The sequence below is a fragment of the Lytechinus variegatus genome, chromosome 5 (genome assembly GCF_018143015.1).
Source record: "Lytechinus variegatus isolate NC3 chromosome 5, Lvar_3.0, whole genome shotgun sequence".
In the NCBI taxonomy this organism is placed as follows: Eukaryota; Metazoa; Echinodermata; class Echinoidea; order Temnopleuroida; family Toxopneustidae; genus Lytechinus; species Lytechinus variegatus.
This window is the reverse complement of record NC_054744.1, coordinates 35,909,002-35,924,746: the sequence shown is the minus strand read 5'-3', so window position 1 is coordinate 35,924,746 and position 15,745 is coordinate 35,909,002. Positions and strand designations below refer to the sequence as shown.

General features: G+C 37.1%; 1 protein-coding gene across 1 annotated transcript in view; it reads left to right on the top strand.

The window, feature by feature from the left end:
* Positions 1-2,362: 2,362 nt before the first annotated feature.
* LOC121416018 (translation elongation factor 2-like) overlaps positions 2,363-15,745 on the top strand; it is a 38,107-nt gene continuing 24,724 nt past the window's right edge. Inside the window, exons 1-2 of the mRNA XM_041609449.1 lie at positions 2,363-2,640; positions 15,409-15,623. Of these exons, the coding sequence (XP_041465383.1) occupies positions 2,638-2,640; positions 15,409-15,623 (218 nt within the window). The 5' untranslated portion in view covers positions 2,363-2,637. The remainder of the gene's footprint in view (positions 2,641-15,408; positions 15,624-15,745) is intronic.

The window sequence follows — 15,745 nt, the reverse complement described above, 5'->3', positions numbered from 1 at the left end:
ACTTAAGTCTCCAAGTGCTGTAATCAAAGCTATTACTTTACAAATTCGAAAATGTTCTCGCTCGGTCGCTACACGCTCCGTGGCAAAATAAGGTACAGAATGCATTAATACTTTCTTGGTGAGTTAATAAGTAAGTCCATGATCCCCTGTTATACGATAGAATGCTTAGCATGTATTTAAATTGAACTCCTTTACCAAACACGAATGATGTAAAATTCAAGTTTTAACTCGAGATTTGTGTATTTTTTTGTCAAACGCGATTTTTTTGCATTTTTGTATGATATTCTTGGGGGTTTGAAACAATGGTCCCGTCGCTATATTATCCCTGACCGAGGCTAAAGTTATTTAAAATATTTAGTTTAGAGGTGTTAGGGTTGTCGATGCATATTTCGGATTGGGGTTGGGGTGCACCGAAAATATCCAAAATTTTCGGCCCGCTCAATCTGTGCGCCAAATTACAAGAGCTCCGAAAACTTGACATAGTCTATTATGCATAATGGTATTTTAATGTCAAGTATGAGAGTTCAAAAAGTGCTTTCCGATGCTTTTTAAAACATATTTTTGCATTGAATACTATTGTCAAGATTATTGCGGGAGCAAATTGATATGTTCGCCCCTGCCCCCCCCCCCACAGAACGAGGCCTCAGGTACAGAGAAAGTGACTATATTCTCTGCAATAGTTTATTGTGTATACTAATGTGTTATGGCAGAGATCCTGCATGGGTCACGTTCTTTTGCAGCCGATCTGCATCCTATTCAGGAATTTAAATAATTTATTAGGAAGTTCATAATAAAAATGATTAAAATGATAGGTTCACTTTTCCCCAGTCACCACATTCCTTCAAAACACATTAAAGGGGGTTAATTGGTATCAATGTCATCAAAATCCCAATTATCTGCTATATTCTATTAAACCTTATATTTATTACGTTTGAGGTCTTATCTCTGAAAATGGAAAATTTCGCTTTTGAAAGTAGGAATGTTTTGCTGTTTCATAATTTATCACCCCCCCACTGATGAAAGTTTTCTGTATTTTATAGCTGTTACATTTTGCTCACTCCCGTATAATATGAAAAGCCTGAAAGAGTATACATTGCAAGTCCCTTTTAAGGCCTGGTCACACAGCCCGAGCGTTGTTGGAGCGGTCGTGGAGCGGAGAGAAAAAATCATCACCGCTCGCTACCGTTCACCATTTTCGATTTCGATTGTTTTTATTTTGTTTTCCCCAATTTTGTGAGCGAAATTCGACCCTCTCTCACTTCCGCTCCAACAACGCTCGGGCGGTGTGACCGGGCCTAAAGGCCCGGTCACACCGCCCGAGGCCTGGCCTAATTAATGTATTTTTTTTTGGAAATTCAATTATTTGTTTTCCTATTTTGATAAAATTTTCCACTTCTTGCTCGGTGAATTCTCTATACATTAATTTTAATTTTCTTTTAAAGCATGGAAACGTATGATGGTCGACTACAGGGGCGGAAAATCTCTCCCAAAAGGTAGGGGGGGGGGGGGGGACAAGCACGACAAGGGGCTGGAAAATTTGACAAGCAAAAGTCATTTCGTCCTAAAAAATACACATTTTACTTTCGATTGAATGATGGAGTTTTTTGCCATCTGACCATCATTAAAAGACCACAAATATAGTTTACTCCAACGATGTTGTAGGCCCTAAGCCTGATCCGATCATCGATCAAGGTCAGAATGTCTAGATGCTTTCCTTCAGACAAAATTAGATGCGCTATAGGGGGGACACTATTGTGCCCCTACTAGTATGGGGGACACGTACGCCCCCCTGTCCCCCGGGATTTCCGCCCATTCATGACTAACAAGTATTTTAGTAGTCTTATACCCCCTTATACCACTCTATACATTATTTTCGCTTCTTTTCTTCCCTTTTTTTTGCGAGCCGATATAGGGGACACAACACACTGCAGCTCGCCGAAAATTCGTACCCTTTAATGGGGCGGGGATACGGTGCGCCTCAGGAACAATTAATGACTTTTTTACAATTAAAGAAAGTCAATATAGTCTAGACCAATATTATATGTGGCATTTTGGAGCGTACTGAAATCTTAAATCATGACCCTTTAAAAGTCATTAAAAAAAGAAAAAGTGTCAGTCGAACACCTCCATGGGACCCCTCCAAGGGACCTATATAACCAAGAACACCTATCGACATCCATGCCTACATTAATACTGAACAAATGTGGGTCTGACTCTGAAGCCCCTTCCCCTGGTTCCGCAGCCCCTAATAAAAGAATGGGCTAGGCTCAAATAGAAAACAACAATTTTTCCCCTGGCTATTGCGACATCACTTGACACGCATGTGTCACGGATGTTGCGCAATGTCACAATTTGACTGTGTGCACTACACATTCCACACATCGCTCGCGCTCGCAAGCGAAACACACATCGTACATGTATATCAACCGCGCGACTTCGTCAAACAAGCTAGAACGTCGATCGCCCGACGACCAAGATTGAACACACGGACCGTATACGCAAGCTAAATCGCACGCATCGTACATCACTGTACTGCAGCTGTGCACTAGCTGCATACGTTGCATCCTTTTCAGTTACCGGCGTAAACCGAGTAACATTTTATTGACATCTGGTGGGAGAAACAAGCAAATATCCAAAATGGTAAGTCCCATCATTGAAAAATCATCCGATATCTATTATATTTAAGTAATTTTCAATGTTTATATAGTGTTGATTTTGCGTTTTTGATTGGGGAAATCTGTAAATATTCGTAATTCAATAACTAAATCGACCGGCAAGTGAATGAATGAGTTGCAGAGGTACATGTAATCGTGTATGAGCGTGACGCACTGGCACTGCGCTATTTTCAATGTCTTGATAAAAAGTACGGGAGTTCTTGTTATACATGTAGGCCTGCCTAGTGCTTACATTTATTATAACATCGGGACCTAACTAAATGATAGAAGTGTGATGTCTTACCTTGCTGTTTCTCATGACATAAGTCATGTTTCTTGGCCTTGGGATTTGTCAGCCAGGCCCTGCGCCCAGGCGGCTTCAACTTTTCTAGAGAGTATTCATTTACTTACGTAAGGTTACTCTAGGCCAGCCATTCTCAATTAGCCTACTTTTTTTGAAGCGCCACATTTCTTGTTTAGAATCTATAATGCTCCAGTGGTCGCATTTCATAAGTTGGGTATGCAAAAAGGGTGGCGTATGAACAATTTTCCACACAGTGCCATGGATAAATTGTTGCTACATCACAGCATCTTGACCAAATTTATTGACTAATATCTCATTTTGAAGCTAGAACTATAGTAGCGATGCCACATCATTTTTAAATATCTACTGTATACATATGTTGTGACCATTCATTTTGAAGCTTGTGACCTGCTCTTCACAATAAGACTACGGTTTTTTCTTAATATATGCAAATTAGGCAAATATCTAATTAAATATGCACGCATATCATTAAAAATGTCTGCCGCTCATGCGGAATGTGTATTTGCCTTTGTAGTTTCACCCATGCTAGTGATTTTGAGATAATTAACCACCAAAATATGTCAATTGGCCCATTCTTTGATTAAACCAATATATAATATTAAAAAAAGAGTGTTTCATATAATTAAATATGCAAATTTAAAATACCATATATCTTTATGTAAATGAGGTTATGATGCAAAGCCAATGATACGCATATTGTAAACATGTATGTTAAAAATATTTCTTTTCAAACTACATGTATGAGGAAATTAACCACCAATATGTCAAGTGGCCTATTCCTTGATTAAACTATTATAATATATTAAAATTCAAACAGAATACATGTATTTAAATATGCATATGCAAATGAGATTATGATGCAATATAGTACAATATATGTTACAATGATGTTTGTTCTTGTGTATGGCCTTTCATTACAAATAAATTGGATAATAGTATCATCATCAGTGATATGATGTTCAATTGCAAAAGAACAAATTCATAGAATATTATCTTCTACATGTACAAAAAGTGGTAAATATGCAAATGAGACGATTATGTAATGAACAATTCAAGTGCAGAAGTACTTGTCCAGCTGCATTCATTACCAAATTTATGCTTCTTCATGCTTTGTATACTGTATATTTGTATAATACAACTTGATATTATTTTTTATTAAGTACTAAAATGCAGTTTACATTTTCTTTTGTTTACATGTAAAAGCTCTGTACAATTCAGTTTATGCTTCTAACATTCTTGAAATGAAATACCATTATATATTGATTATTATCATTATGCAAGAAACTTGCCTGATCCCTGATCAATGAATTGGTCAGTGGTAAAGTATTCCACACACGTATCATCTGCATTTCAAAGATGATCGAATGTTCACTTGTGAAAAGATGCATTCTGTTATACTATTTTTCCCCAAAACAAATATATTCAACATCGAGAATATTACAAGATCGCCTTTCTGGCCTTCCAAAGTGATTTGGTAAGGTTGGACAAGTAGAGAAGGCTAAAAAAAAAAAAAAATTGGGTCGGGGGCCACGGGCCGGAATGAGGGGAGGGGGGCCAGGGGCCGGTAAGGTTGGACAAGTTAAAGAAAGCTCTCCAAAAAAAAATTGGGTCAGGGGCCATGGACCGGTATGGGGGCCAGGGACCAGTAAGGTTGGACAAGTTAAAGAAAGCTAAAAAAAAAAATTAGGTCGGGCCGCTGGCCGGGATGGGGGAGGGGGGCCAGGGACCAGTAAGGTTGGACAAGTTAAAGAAAAATAAATAAAAAAAAAAAAAAATTGGGTCAGGGGCCACGGGCCGTGATGGGGGGAGGGGGACCAGGGGCCAGTAAGATTGGACAAGTTAAAGAAAGCTAAAAAAAAAAAAAAAAAAAAAAAAAAATGGGTCAGGGGCCATGGGCCGGGATGGGGCCAGGGACCAGTAAGGTTGGACAAGTTCAAGAAAACTAAAAAAAAAAAAAAAAAAAAATATTTGGTCAGGGGCCACGGGCCGTGATGGGGGAGGGGGGCCAGGGGCCGGTAAGGTCGGACATATTAAAGAAAGCTAAAAATAAAAAAATAAAAAATTGGGTCGGGGCCAAGGGGCCGGGATGGGGTGCCAGGGGCCGGTAAGGTTGGACAAGTTAAAGAAAGCTAAAAAAAAATTGGGCTGGTGGGGGGGGGCAGGGGCCGGGATGGGGGGAGGGGCGGGGGCCAGTAACATTTGACGGCTTAAAGGTAGCTAAAAAAATGGGTCGGGATAGGTAGGGGCCGCCGGGCCGGTGACGTTGGACAAGTACCGATAATGGGTAGCCCTCCCCCCCAAAAAATGGGGTCAGGGGGCAAGGGCCAATAAAGTTTGGGGTCCGTGTTACAGGCCCCCCCCCCAAAAAAAAGAAATAGGGTTGGGACGAGTAATAATGGCAATTATGGGTGAGGGGCGGGTTGCATACATATAGGCCACGCAGGGGCCTGGGGCAAATTATGGAAGGGGTAAACATGGTCGCATGTCATAAGGTGGTCCAATTTCGCGAACATGGTAAAAATTGTCAAAAATTTTATTTTTTGATATGTTATAGCTATTACCAATCTCTAAATAATGAAAAAGTTTTAAGTCTCGAATACCTTTATTTTTCCTTAAAATGACTAATTAACAGCTAATTATTACATAGACGTCAATGTAAATGTGAATTTTGAAATGTGTTTTTCTCAAATTGGACCTGCTGCACATAAAATGGTGTCAAAAGTTAATGCAACGTTGGATCACCCTAGTATTTTGCAGTTATAATCTTTAAACATCAATAATTAAATCTGTACCAAAAATTAAATAATTATCTATTATTGTATGCATATTAATTATACTAATTAATTAACAGTATTTACTTTCACATTTTTGCCCCAAAAATACCTGTCACTGTATTTATATGCTTGGCAAAATGACAATATCATGGGTAGAAATGTTTGTTGCAATGATACACAACATTTGTACTAAAAACTAAGATTACAAATTAGATAATTAACCAAATCTCTCTGGTTTACTAATTGATTAGGTTGCAGATCAGAGCTGACATACACATGTATTCCATTGCTGCATATTTTCAAAATTGTCAAATTTTTATGACATTTAGTTGTTCCCTGCTTTAAAACACCCAGAAATATGAGGATAACAGTCATATTACATATTATAGTAAGTTGTTAATTAGGTTTAATTAATATTTTATCATTTACCACATCCACCGGCTCCGCATCCACCGGCTCCGCCACCCCTGTTACTTCAAACTTAATGTGCTATAGTTTTTGTTCCTGATATTGTATTGATTTAATTCATAGTAATATATTTAGCCTATAGTTCTAGCTTCAAAATGAGATATTACTCAATAAATTTGGTCAAGATGCTGTGATGTAGCAACAATTTATCCATGGCACTGTGTGGAAAATTGTTCATACGCCACCCTTTTTGCATACCCAACTTATGAAATGCGACCACATAGATCTAGACATAATAAATCAGGCAAAAAAAAAAAATGGGGCCTTGGACCATAATCAGGGTTTAAAAGGGCAAGAAAGGTACATCACCATCTGTTACATAATCACCAAAAACCAAACAACCCTACTCAACAGACTATACAGTCTCTGTATTGACCCTGAATTTTCCAGATTGGGGACAGTGCAAGCCCTTATCTTTCCCGCTGGCGGTAATTCGCGGTTTGCTAATTGGTAACAAGTTTGGTATAATTACAAAGCTTAGAATTCAAAGAATCTCATGATGCTGGGAGTTTTTTGGTTTTTTTATGTGTAGGGGTACGATAAAGGGGTCAAATCATTCATGTCATCATCAAATCACCATATCAACAAAATCTCAACAAATCATGATATCAAAATGCAAAAAAAATCGGATATTTTAGACATAATTTCAGAGCAAAAGTACTAAACTAACGATTCAAATTGCCACAAACACTGGTGGAAGTCAAAATCTTGTGTGTCACATGATTATGACATGAGCAGTACTTTCCACTTTTGGCTTCTGAGATTCAAAATGGCCGCGCGCATCGTACGATCAGGCAGGTTTCAAGACACATTTCAAGTGCAAAATATCTGGCGATTCTAACCTCAAATCAGAATGTAAAGTGAAAATTTCCTATTTTAATTTAATAATCTTCGGATTTTTGTGGGTCAGAGTGTTACTGAATTAATATTTAAAGACTGGAAAAGAGTTTTCTGAGACCATGTTTTACACAGGGGCAGAGCATACCGATGCGAACGCGCGGCTGGTTTGGCATCGCTAACTATAGGCTAAATATATTACTATGAATTAGATCAATACAATATCAGGAACAAAATCTATAGGACATTAAGTTTGAAGTAACACTAACAGGGGTGGCGGAGCCGGTGTATGCGGAGCCGGTGGATGCGGTAAATGATAAAATATTAATTAAACCTAATTAACAACTTTCTATAATGTGTAATATGACTGTTATCATCATATTTCTGGGTGTTTTAAAGCAGGGAAGAACTAAATGTCATAAAAATTTGACAATTTTGAAAATATGCAGCAATGGAATGCATGTTTATGTCAGCTCTGATCTGCAAGTACAACTTAATCAATTAGTAAACCAGAGAGATTTGGTTAATTATCTAACTTGTAATCTTAATTTTTAGTACAAATGTTGTGTATCATTGCAACAAACATTTCTACCCATGATATTGTCATTTTGCCAAGCATATAAATACAGTGACAGGTATTTTGGGGGCAAAAATGTGAAATTAAATACTGGTAATTAATTAGTATAATTAATATTCATACAATAATAAATAATTATTCGATTTTGGGTACAGATTTAATTATTGAAGTTTCAAGATTATAACTGCAAAATACTAGGGTGATCCAATGTTGCATTAACTTTTGACACCATTTTATGTGCAGCAGGTCCAATTTGAGAAAAACGCATTTCAAAATTCACATTTACATTGACGTCTATGTAATAATTAGCTGTTAATTAGTCATTTTAAGGAAAAATAAAGGTATTCGAGACTTAAAACTTTTTCGTTATTTAGAGAATGGTAATAGCTATAACATATCAAAAAATAAAATTTTTGACCATTTTTACCCTGTTCGCGAAATTGGACCACCTTATGACATGCGACCCACTATCCATTACGCAAACCAGCAATGTATCAGCGGAGTGGGTCCAGGGGCCCTGGTGGGGGTCGAGGGGGCAGAGCCCCCAGAACTTTTGGAATATTAACAAAATTCTGTATTGAAAAGTTCAATATCTTTGCTTCAGCTGCCATATCTAGCCCCCTCATTTTTTTTTTACTCATTACGCCACTTGCTTTAGCCAATATATCTGGTGCTGAACAGTCTGAACTAGCATTACTAGTGGTATCATTGGTATATGATGTGAAAAAGTCACTGGTCATTTTTCTTTTAATATTATTGTGTAGATTGTTGGCATTTGTATTCTTCTGTTGATATTAATTAGAATCCCTCTGGGCGATTTAAAAGGCTTCGTATTCCAAAACGGGCTCTGCCCCCTCAACCCCCACCAGGGGCCCCTGGACCCACTCCGCCTAATTTTCAGCCCTTGCAAAAAAAGAGTGGAACATTTAAGAAAATGATACAATGTTCCACTCTTTCCCTTCCCTTTTTTTTCTTGGCCGTGAAACTCTTTGGGCCCCCAATCCCCACCCCATCTGTACGCCAGTGGCTGAAGTTATGTCCCCCAATTTTGCAAGGGCTGAAAATTAGGCGTTGCACTACACTAACGCCCCCAAACTGCCCCTCTCCCTCTACAACTCACTTGCGGTATCATTCATTCAGTTCGTGTTAAGCAAGAGTGCATGCAGGCATGCACTCACGGCAGCCAATACATCTGAACATACATGTATTTCACTTTTACAACATTGGATTTTAATCGGCCCCGGAAACAAAGTTTCTGCTTGTTATGTCCCAAATTCATATTCTTTTATGATCAGGATGTTCTTTGAATATCATTATTTGATGTTTAAAGGTAAATGCTAGTTTTGGTAACGATATCAAAATGAGTTCGTACAGAATCCAATTAAATGACCACCAAAGTGTCTGTTTGTATAAATAAAACGCATGTGCCAAAGAATTCTGGAAGAAATTGTGTAATTGCTGAGAAATCAGCAAATAAGCACAGGAATCGGGTAGGGCGTCGGGCCCGACGCCCTAAGCAATAATTATACATTGTCCCACGTGCGCTTATCTGTGTTGGGGATCTTCGGTGTGAACATTTTTCAGCGTAGATTTCAAGATTTCACAAAGTTCAGTTAATGTAACTGTACCAGATCTAGATCCTCGATGATATACTGACAATTAAGCCTTGTTTTACAGACTTTCTCATGAAATCAGTGTTTACTGCAACTACTGGAATTTCTCTTTAACTCTTAACCAAAACGTATACTCTGGAAATACAAAATTTCTCACCGTTGAAATAGAAATCCTAAAAACGGGGTTTTCAAATCACTTGTGTGGTACATAAACTTTGTACATAGAATAAATAAAAAGGAGAACACCATCGATCCTCCATAATAAGGGGTTATCGCGGTGCTAAATTTGACAAAATTTGAAGAAATCAATTAACAATTAAGTATCAAATAAAGAGTTTTTGTTTTCTCTTTGTATTAAAATGATCACCAAATCCTTACCAGGTTACCGGTAGAAACATTTTTTTCTCCCCAATTTTCCCTTATTTTTTCTTTTTTTTATACCGGCTCCCAAGTGCCACTCCGCAAGGCTCGGTGCGCCACAAGTGGCGCACGCGCCACCATTTGAGAATCCCTGCTCTAGGCCCTACTTCTAGTCTCATATAGCTAGTCATACGAAGTAGCCTGGAGGCGTCTGGGCAGTGAAAGTCATATACTATACGTATGGTCACTCCTCACTCACGCCTGGGATCCCTAGGCCCTATATTTCCCCACGTACGGGTAGCCTGGAGGCGTTCGGGAGTAAAAATCATAGTACTATCGTACCTTTACCCCCTAACGCCTGGCGCGGGTACGTATAGGGTCCCACATAGGAAGGGAAAATGCAACTATACAAATGCACCAAACTGCCCCTTATATTTAGAATCTGACGTTAACACTTCTGTACATGGGTAAAAATATCGGTTAGCAACGTTTGGCCAAAAAAAATTTACTGAAAGGAAAAAAAATCGCAGAAATGGGATGAAGAAATAAAAGTAGAAGAGAGTTTACTCACATTTGTTGTCTTCGCCATCTTGGATCCATTGTTAATGCAACCTAGTTACGTGACGCTTATAGAGGGCGGCAAAATCAAGTGCTAAAATGTCCCGCTTCAACCACTGAACCAGGGGGGTGTTTCATCAATATTGTCGCGCGACAACTGTCAGCGCTGACAGTTGTCGCGAGACAATATTGATGATATTGATTTATAATTAAGTTTCAATTGAGTGGAAAAAAAAATGTTAAAAGGTGATATGTCAGGGTGGCTTGCATAAACACATTTTCTCTATATGCCAACGGTGGCAGGCAGTGTGCAAAGAAGATCATGTTTTTCCAAGGACCATTCTTTATTTCGCCCACTTCGCCTTTGTGAAACAGTTGAGCGATATCTCGTTCTCTGTAGAGCGGTCCAACCAATGTCCTTTTAATGCAACAGGCCCATGATCTAAATATCAGAAAAGAACTCATAAAAAGAAAAAAATAGATCTAGACTACCCTTTTTTTAACTACTCCACAAATTGTACACTGAAAAATCCGCTGTTTCAGTGGAGTTTTAAACATTTCTGATTTTTATCAGTGAAAAAAACACCCGGAACTCGCACACTCTTACAGATTCCAGTTATCAACCATGGCGACCCAAGCCTAACTAAAATGGTATTTTCGTAAATAACTAAATATGATTGTTCCTGTTTAATGATTGTATTAATCCAACTGAATTATTTTTACTTTAAATACTGTAGCGACATAGTTTTAAGAAGGCAGCTTGGTGGGGCAAATAAGGCCACCCGACTCTAGATCTAGTAATAGACATATTTTTCATGTTTCTACTGCTTTACATGAAAGAGGTACGTGTATGATTGGAATTATCAGAAAGGTGGCCTTATATCCTCTCTCCCCTATAAAAAAAACAAGACAAGTACTAGAATTTTAATTCGTGAAGTACGGACGAATTAGGTGATCTGTCTGTGAATCTCATGATTATGATCTATTTTTTTATAATGATCACCATGTCAATGCAGATCAATATGAGCATCATGATATTAAGAGCAGTTTTATTAATGAAAGGACATGTTTAATACTTTTGAAAGACATTATTTGAAAGAAAAGGTTGTAAAAAAAACTTCTTTTCTAAAGAATGACAATTCAAATTTAGCAAGTGATAACACGAAATAGTGAGCAGTGGTGATGAAAGCAAGAATCTAGAATCCAGTTTTGAAAAATTTAAATCAGTATCCATAGACTAGATTTTTGGTTACCTCATGAACAATCATGACCAAATGACCTTTCATTTCTTACATTACGATAGGTAGATTTCATTGCAAGATATTATGCAAGCATGTCTTACATAGCAGGATGGAGAAATTGCATAGACCAAGTGAATAGAAAGCAAAGCAATGGACACTGATGGAGGTATTTGGAATGCGTTCAGCATGTTCTTATAACAATACTTGGCCAACTCTGAAATACCAGTTGCTAGTACACGCATTGTTGTTTTTATGCGTGTATTGAAACGCACAATTCAAAAGAAAAATCAAGACATCAAGGTTGTTGCTAATATCTCATTAAATATAAAACAATCATGTCACTTTAGTACGAATGAACTTCTTATCATGCGCAGAATGGAACCCCAAACTGGCTTATGGGGGTTACACGCACAATAAGACAAAACTTAATAAATAAAAAAAATAGATCCTGATGGGTTTCGATCCAGGGACCCTCGCATTACAAGGCAGATGCACTAACCATTCGACCACAGTAACTGCCATACACTTTCAAGGCAACGATGAAATATAACCTCAAATTGAATTTTTCAAGTGCAAGTTTTATCATAATGATATACTTTTATACATTGTTAATATTTATGATGATCTCTTGCTTAAAATGATAAGATTGTAAAATAATTTGGAAGAATATAAAACCAGCTACAATATGTAGAAAACTGGGCTAAAAACGACCAATGATTACGGAGTTATAGTCATATTTCCAAAATTAATAAAACGTCATAAAACAAAAATGGAAAATTTTAGTTCTGACGCAAATTTGATGACGTTATGATCAAATTTATTGTCAAATGTGACATGAAATCACATCTACAAGTCCTACTCTATCCGAATATAAAAGAAAATTTGGGGGTCAACGGACTATCTGAAGAGTTATATGGTCATGCGTCATGAGGTCGCCCCCTTTTGCGTTACATGGTGATTTTTGCTTTCGCGACGCACTTTCAACTTTAAAAACATTTATCTGACAAAGTATACACCCTATGATAGCAAAAGTATACATTTTCTGAAAGGAAATTGCACAAGGAATCCAAATCTGCACTCAAAAATAGCATTAGGTGTAAGGCAACAGTTTTAAATGGACTTGAATAGGGAAATTCTGATATTTTTTTTAATCTCATGGTTTTTGTCATAAAATTTTGTGTAGTACCCCTATGACAAAAATAATGCTATATTATGACAGAACACATTCAGACCTTTCTAACAATATATAATTGTGTAGGGTTCATGTTCAATTAATGATCTGAAAATTGACCCCGACTTTAGCCCAAAAAAATCATGCGTTTCAGGAATCATATACTATATATCAGGTGTTATAATGCTTGCAATACCAACATTTGTTGGGTTTTCTTTGACTTGTACATGTATGATGTATCAGAATTTATAAGTTATTAACATTTTAAAATGAATTGAAGGTACATGTAGGTACATAAACAATTCAAAGAAAAAGTAACAATTGAAATGTAAGTTACACAATTTGCTTAATACCGAGGCTCTTATTACAATGATCTGCCAAGTGATGATGACATGCAAGAGACAATGTCTATAGGTTCAGGAGTAAAGACTGAAACAAGTTTGCAGATGCTGTATGTACAAACATACATCAATTTATATGACTACTGCAGCTTCATGAAAGAAGTTTCTAAAGTGCAATTGCACGCATTATATCCACATAGTCTGTGTTTGATAGTTTAAAGCCATGGCGGGTTTTGATGAGTTCAAAGCCAAAATATAGTATGCAGTCCTTTGGTATGATAGCATTTGAGGTAGGTTATGTCCATTTCACACAGACACTTATTGTTAAATGTCAGTGTGTGTATTTAGTGAAATATGTATACATGAATGTGTAGTATTAAGACATCAGTGAAGATGTACAAACTTGGTGCTTTTAAGAAAATAATGCTAAACTTTCTAAGATTCATAACACATTTTCTGGATGTTTGAAGGTCATTGACCTTTGTCAGTTAATAATTTGGATGATTTGCCTTAATACTGAGCAGTATTTTCATCCCCTCAGAATTGTAGGAAGTGTTTTTTTTTTGTAATTGATGCAAGTTTAGTGCTAACAATAACTGTCATTCAAATATGTGTCAATCTGGAAAAAATGTCAAAATTAAGACATTGCAAATTTATCAGATTTTTATGTTTCAACCTAATCACACAGGTCTATGACATGGAAAAACATACTTTTCAATCATTAGACAGTAAAGTAGAGTATGTTAGCTTCAATTTGATACCAAGTTTGTAGGTTTAGGCCAAGTTTTGACAAAAATATTGATGCTTTCCCAAAAATTACACCAAAAATTGCGTTTTCCCATTGACTTTGTACAGGCGGCGCCGCTTCCGGGAGCGCCGCTTCCGGCACCACCCCTCATCACCTCTGGTGTCCTGACTTTTGAGAGCTATAACTCAAGTTCTAAAAAGTCTACAGCAATGAAACTTTCCAGACTATAGCATTAATAATTCAGCTTTAAAATGATACTAAATTTGTTGAAATAGCCTCTATGGTTTTGAAAATAATTAAGAATTACTATAGCACGAAGCGAAAATGTGTAACAGCACCACCCTTTTTGGGGGGCGAGCTCATGACCCTATAGAATTTTGTAAAAGCATGTTTTTGCACATTTTTGGCCTATTGTGAACGCGCGCTTGCGCGCGTAATTCAAACTTTGACGGAGGCGCATTCCTTTATTACTGGTCGTAGAAGGTCGGTTAAGGTATCAAATTATTGGGAATTTCATAAAGAATGCATTGATGTAAAATAAAGTGCAGTTGTGCGTTGCGTAAGGACGTTACGCGCGTAAACGCGCGCGAAAACCTGTGAGCGCGCAAATTCCTGAAATGCTTAGAATGACCTGAAACGTACTCTACTTTGATCAAAAAGTAGAGCATTTTAAAATTTCGACGCGCGCGTACATGCGCGTCGTGACCTGTACATGACGTTTGATGACATGGACAGTTGACCCTTGATCTGAAGTTAATTTGATGTTAATATTGTTAATTTTTGATGATTGATAATGGAGATATTGTTGATAATGTGATTTTACAAAATGGCGCGTAGATGACGTCACGATGACCATTTGACGTTGAACTTGTTTCGTACACATTGTATGATAACTGTCCATAATTGATAATATTTTGATGAAAATTGATTGAATAGTTTTGATGATTTTGGTGGAACAAGAAAAGGGTGGAAAAAGAAAAATAAATAAAAAGAATAAATAAATAAAGAAATAAATAAAAAAGAAAATTCGTAGAAACACAAGAGGTGATCTGTCAATTGACAGATCACCTAATTATGAGAATAATCTTGGTTTAAATGGCCATCTTGTTCTCTTTGTTAGTAGTTAGGCTACGATACGCATACATGTACCATATCATAAAAAGTCCCCAGATCAATAAAATCTCATTCAACCCTAAATTAATGCTAATTATGTGAAAGGTGAGTGCATGTAGGTGTATTCACTTTAAATCTGTTTTTTGAAATACCAGTAAAGTTTGCCCAGCGCAAGTATTGTGACAATGCTACTCAAGGCATAATATTTGTATTGATTTCTATGTGAACGGAATTATCACTTTTTCATTTACACAGAGTCTATGGGGAAATGGAATTTCTGTTTTCAGACATGCTGAAATGGACTTTCAGATTTTCTGAAATGGAAAATAAAATTTTTGTAAACGGAAAATCACTGTCCCTTTAAATCTTAATGGTAAATACATGCCCATCCATGTAAACATGAAATATATTTGTAGAGGGATTAGAGTAGTAAAATTGAAAGGCGAAAATAATACTCCTTTTTTCTCTACAAGTAGGGATTACTAACTGAGGATAAGGTTAACATTTCCTTGCCTAATGGATATAAGTGTATTCTTCTGTACTTCCTTTTGGTGTTAAATTTATTTGGCTATTTTTTAAATGTTATGTCAAAATATTTATGCAAGCCTTTCTTGTCAACATTTTTTAGGTGAACTTCACAATAGATCAGATCCGTTCCATCATGGACAAAAAACAGAACATTAGGAACATGTCTGTTATTGCTCATGTCGATCATGGCAAGTCTACTCTGACTGACTCTTTGGTGAGCAAGGCCGGAATCATTGCCACTGCAAAGGCTGGTGAGATGCGATTCACCGACACCAGGAAGGATGAGCAGGAGCGATGTATTACCATCAAGTCTACGTTAGTATTGATTGTAGTTTAATTTTAGTAATGTTTGCTTTTATCTATGTACATTTTTCTCCAAATCTGTCCGATTTCCCTATGAAGGTACATGTACTCACACAACCCCAGCTTTCTTACCA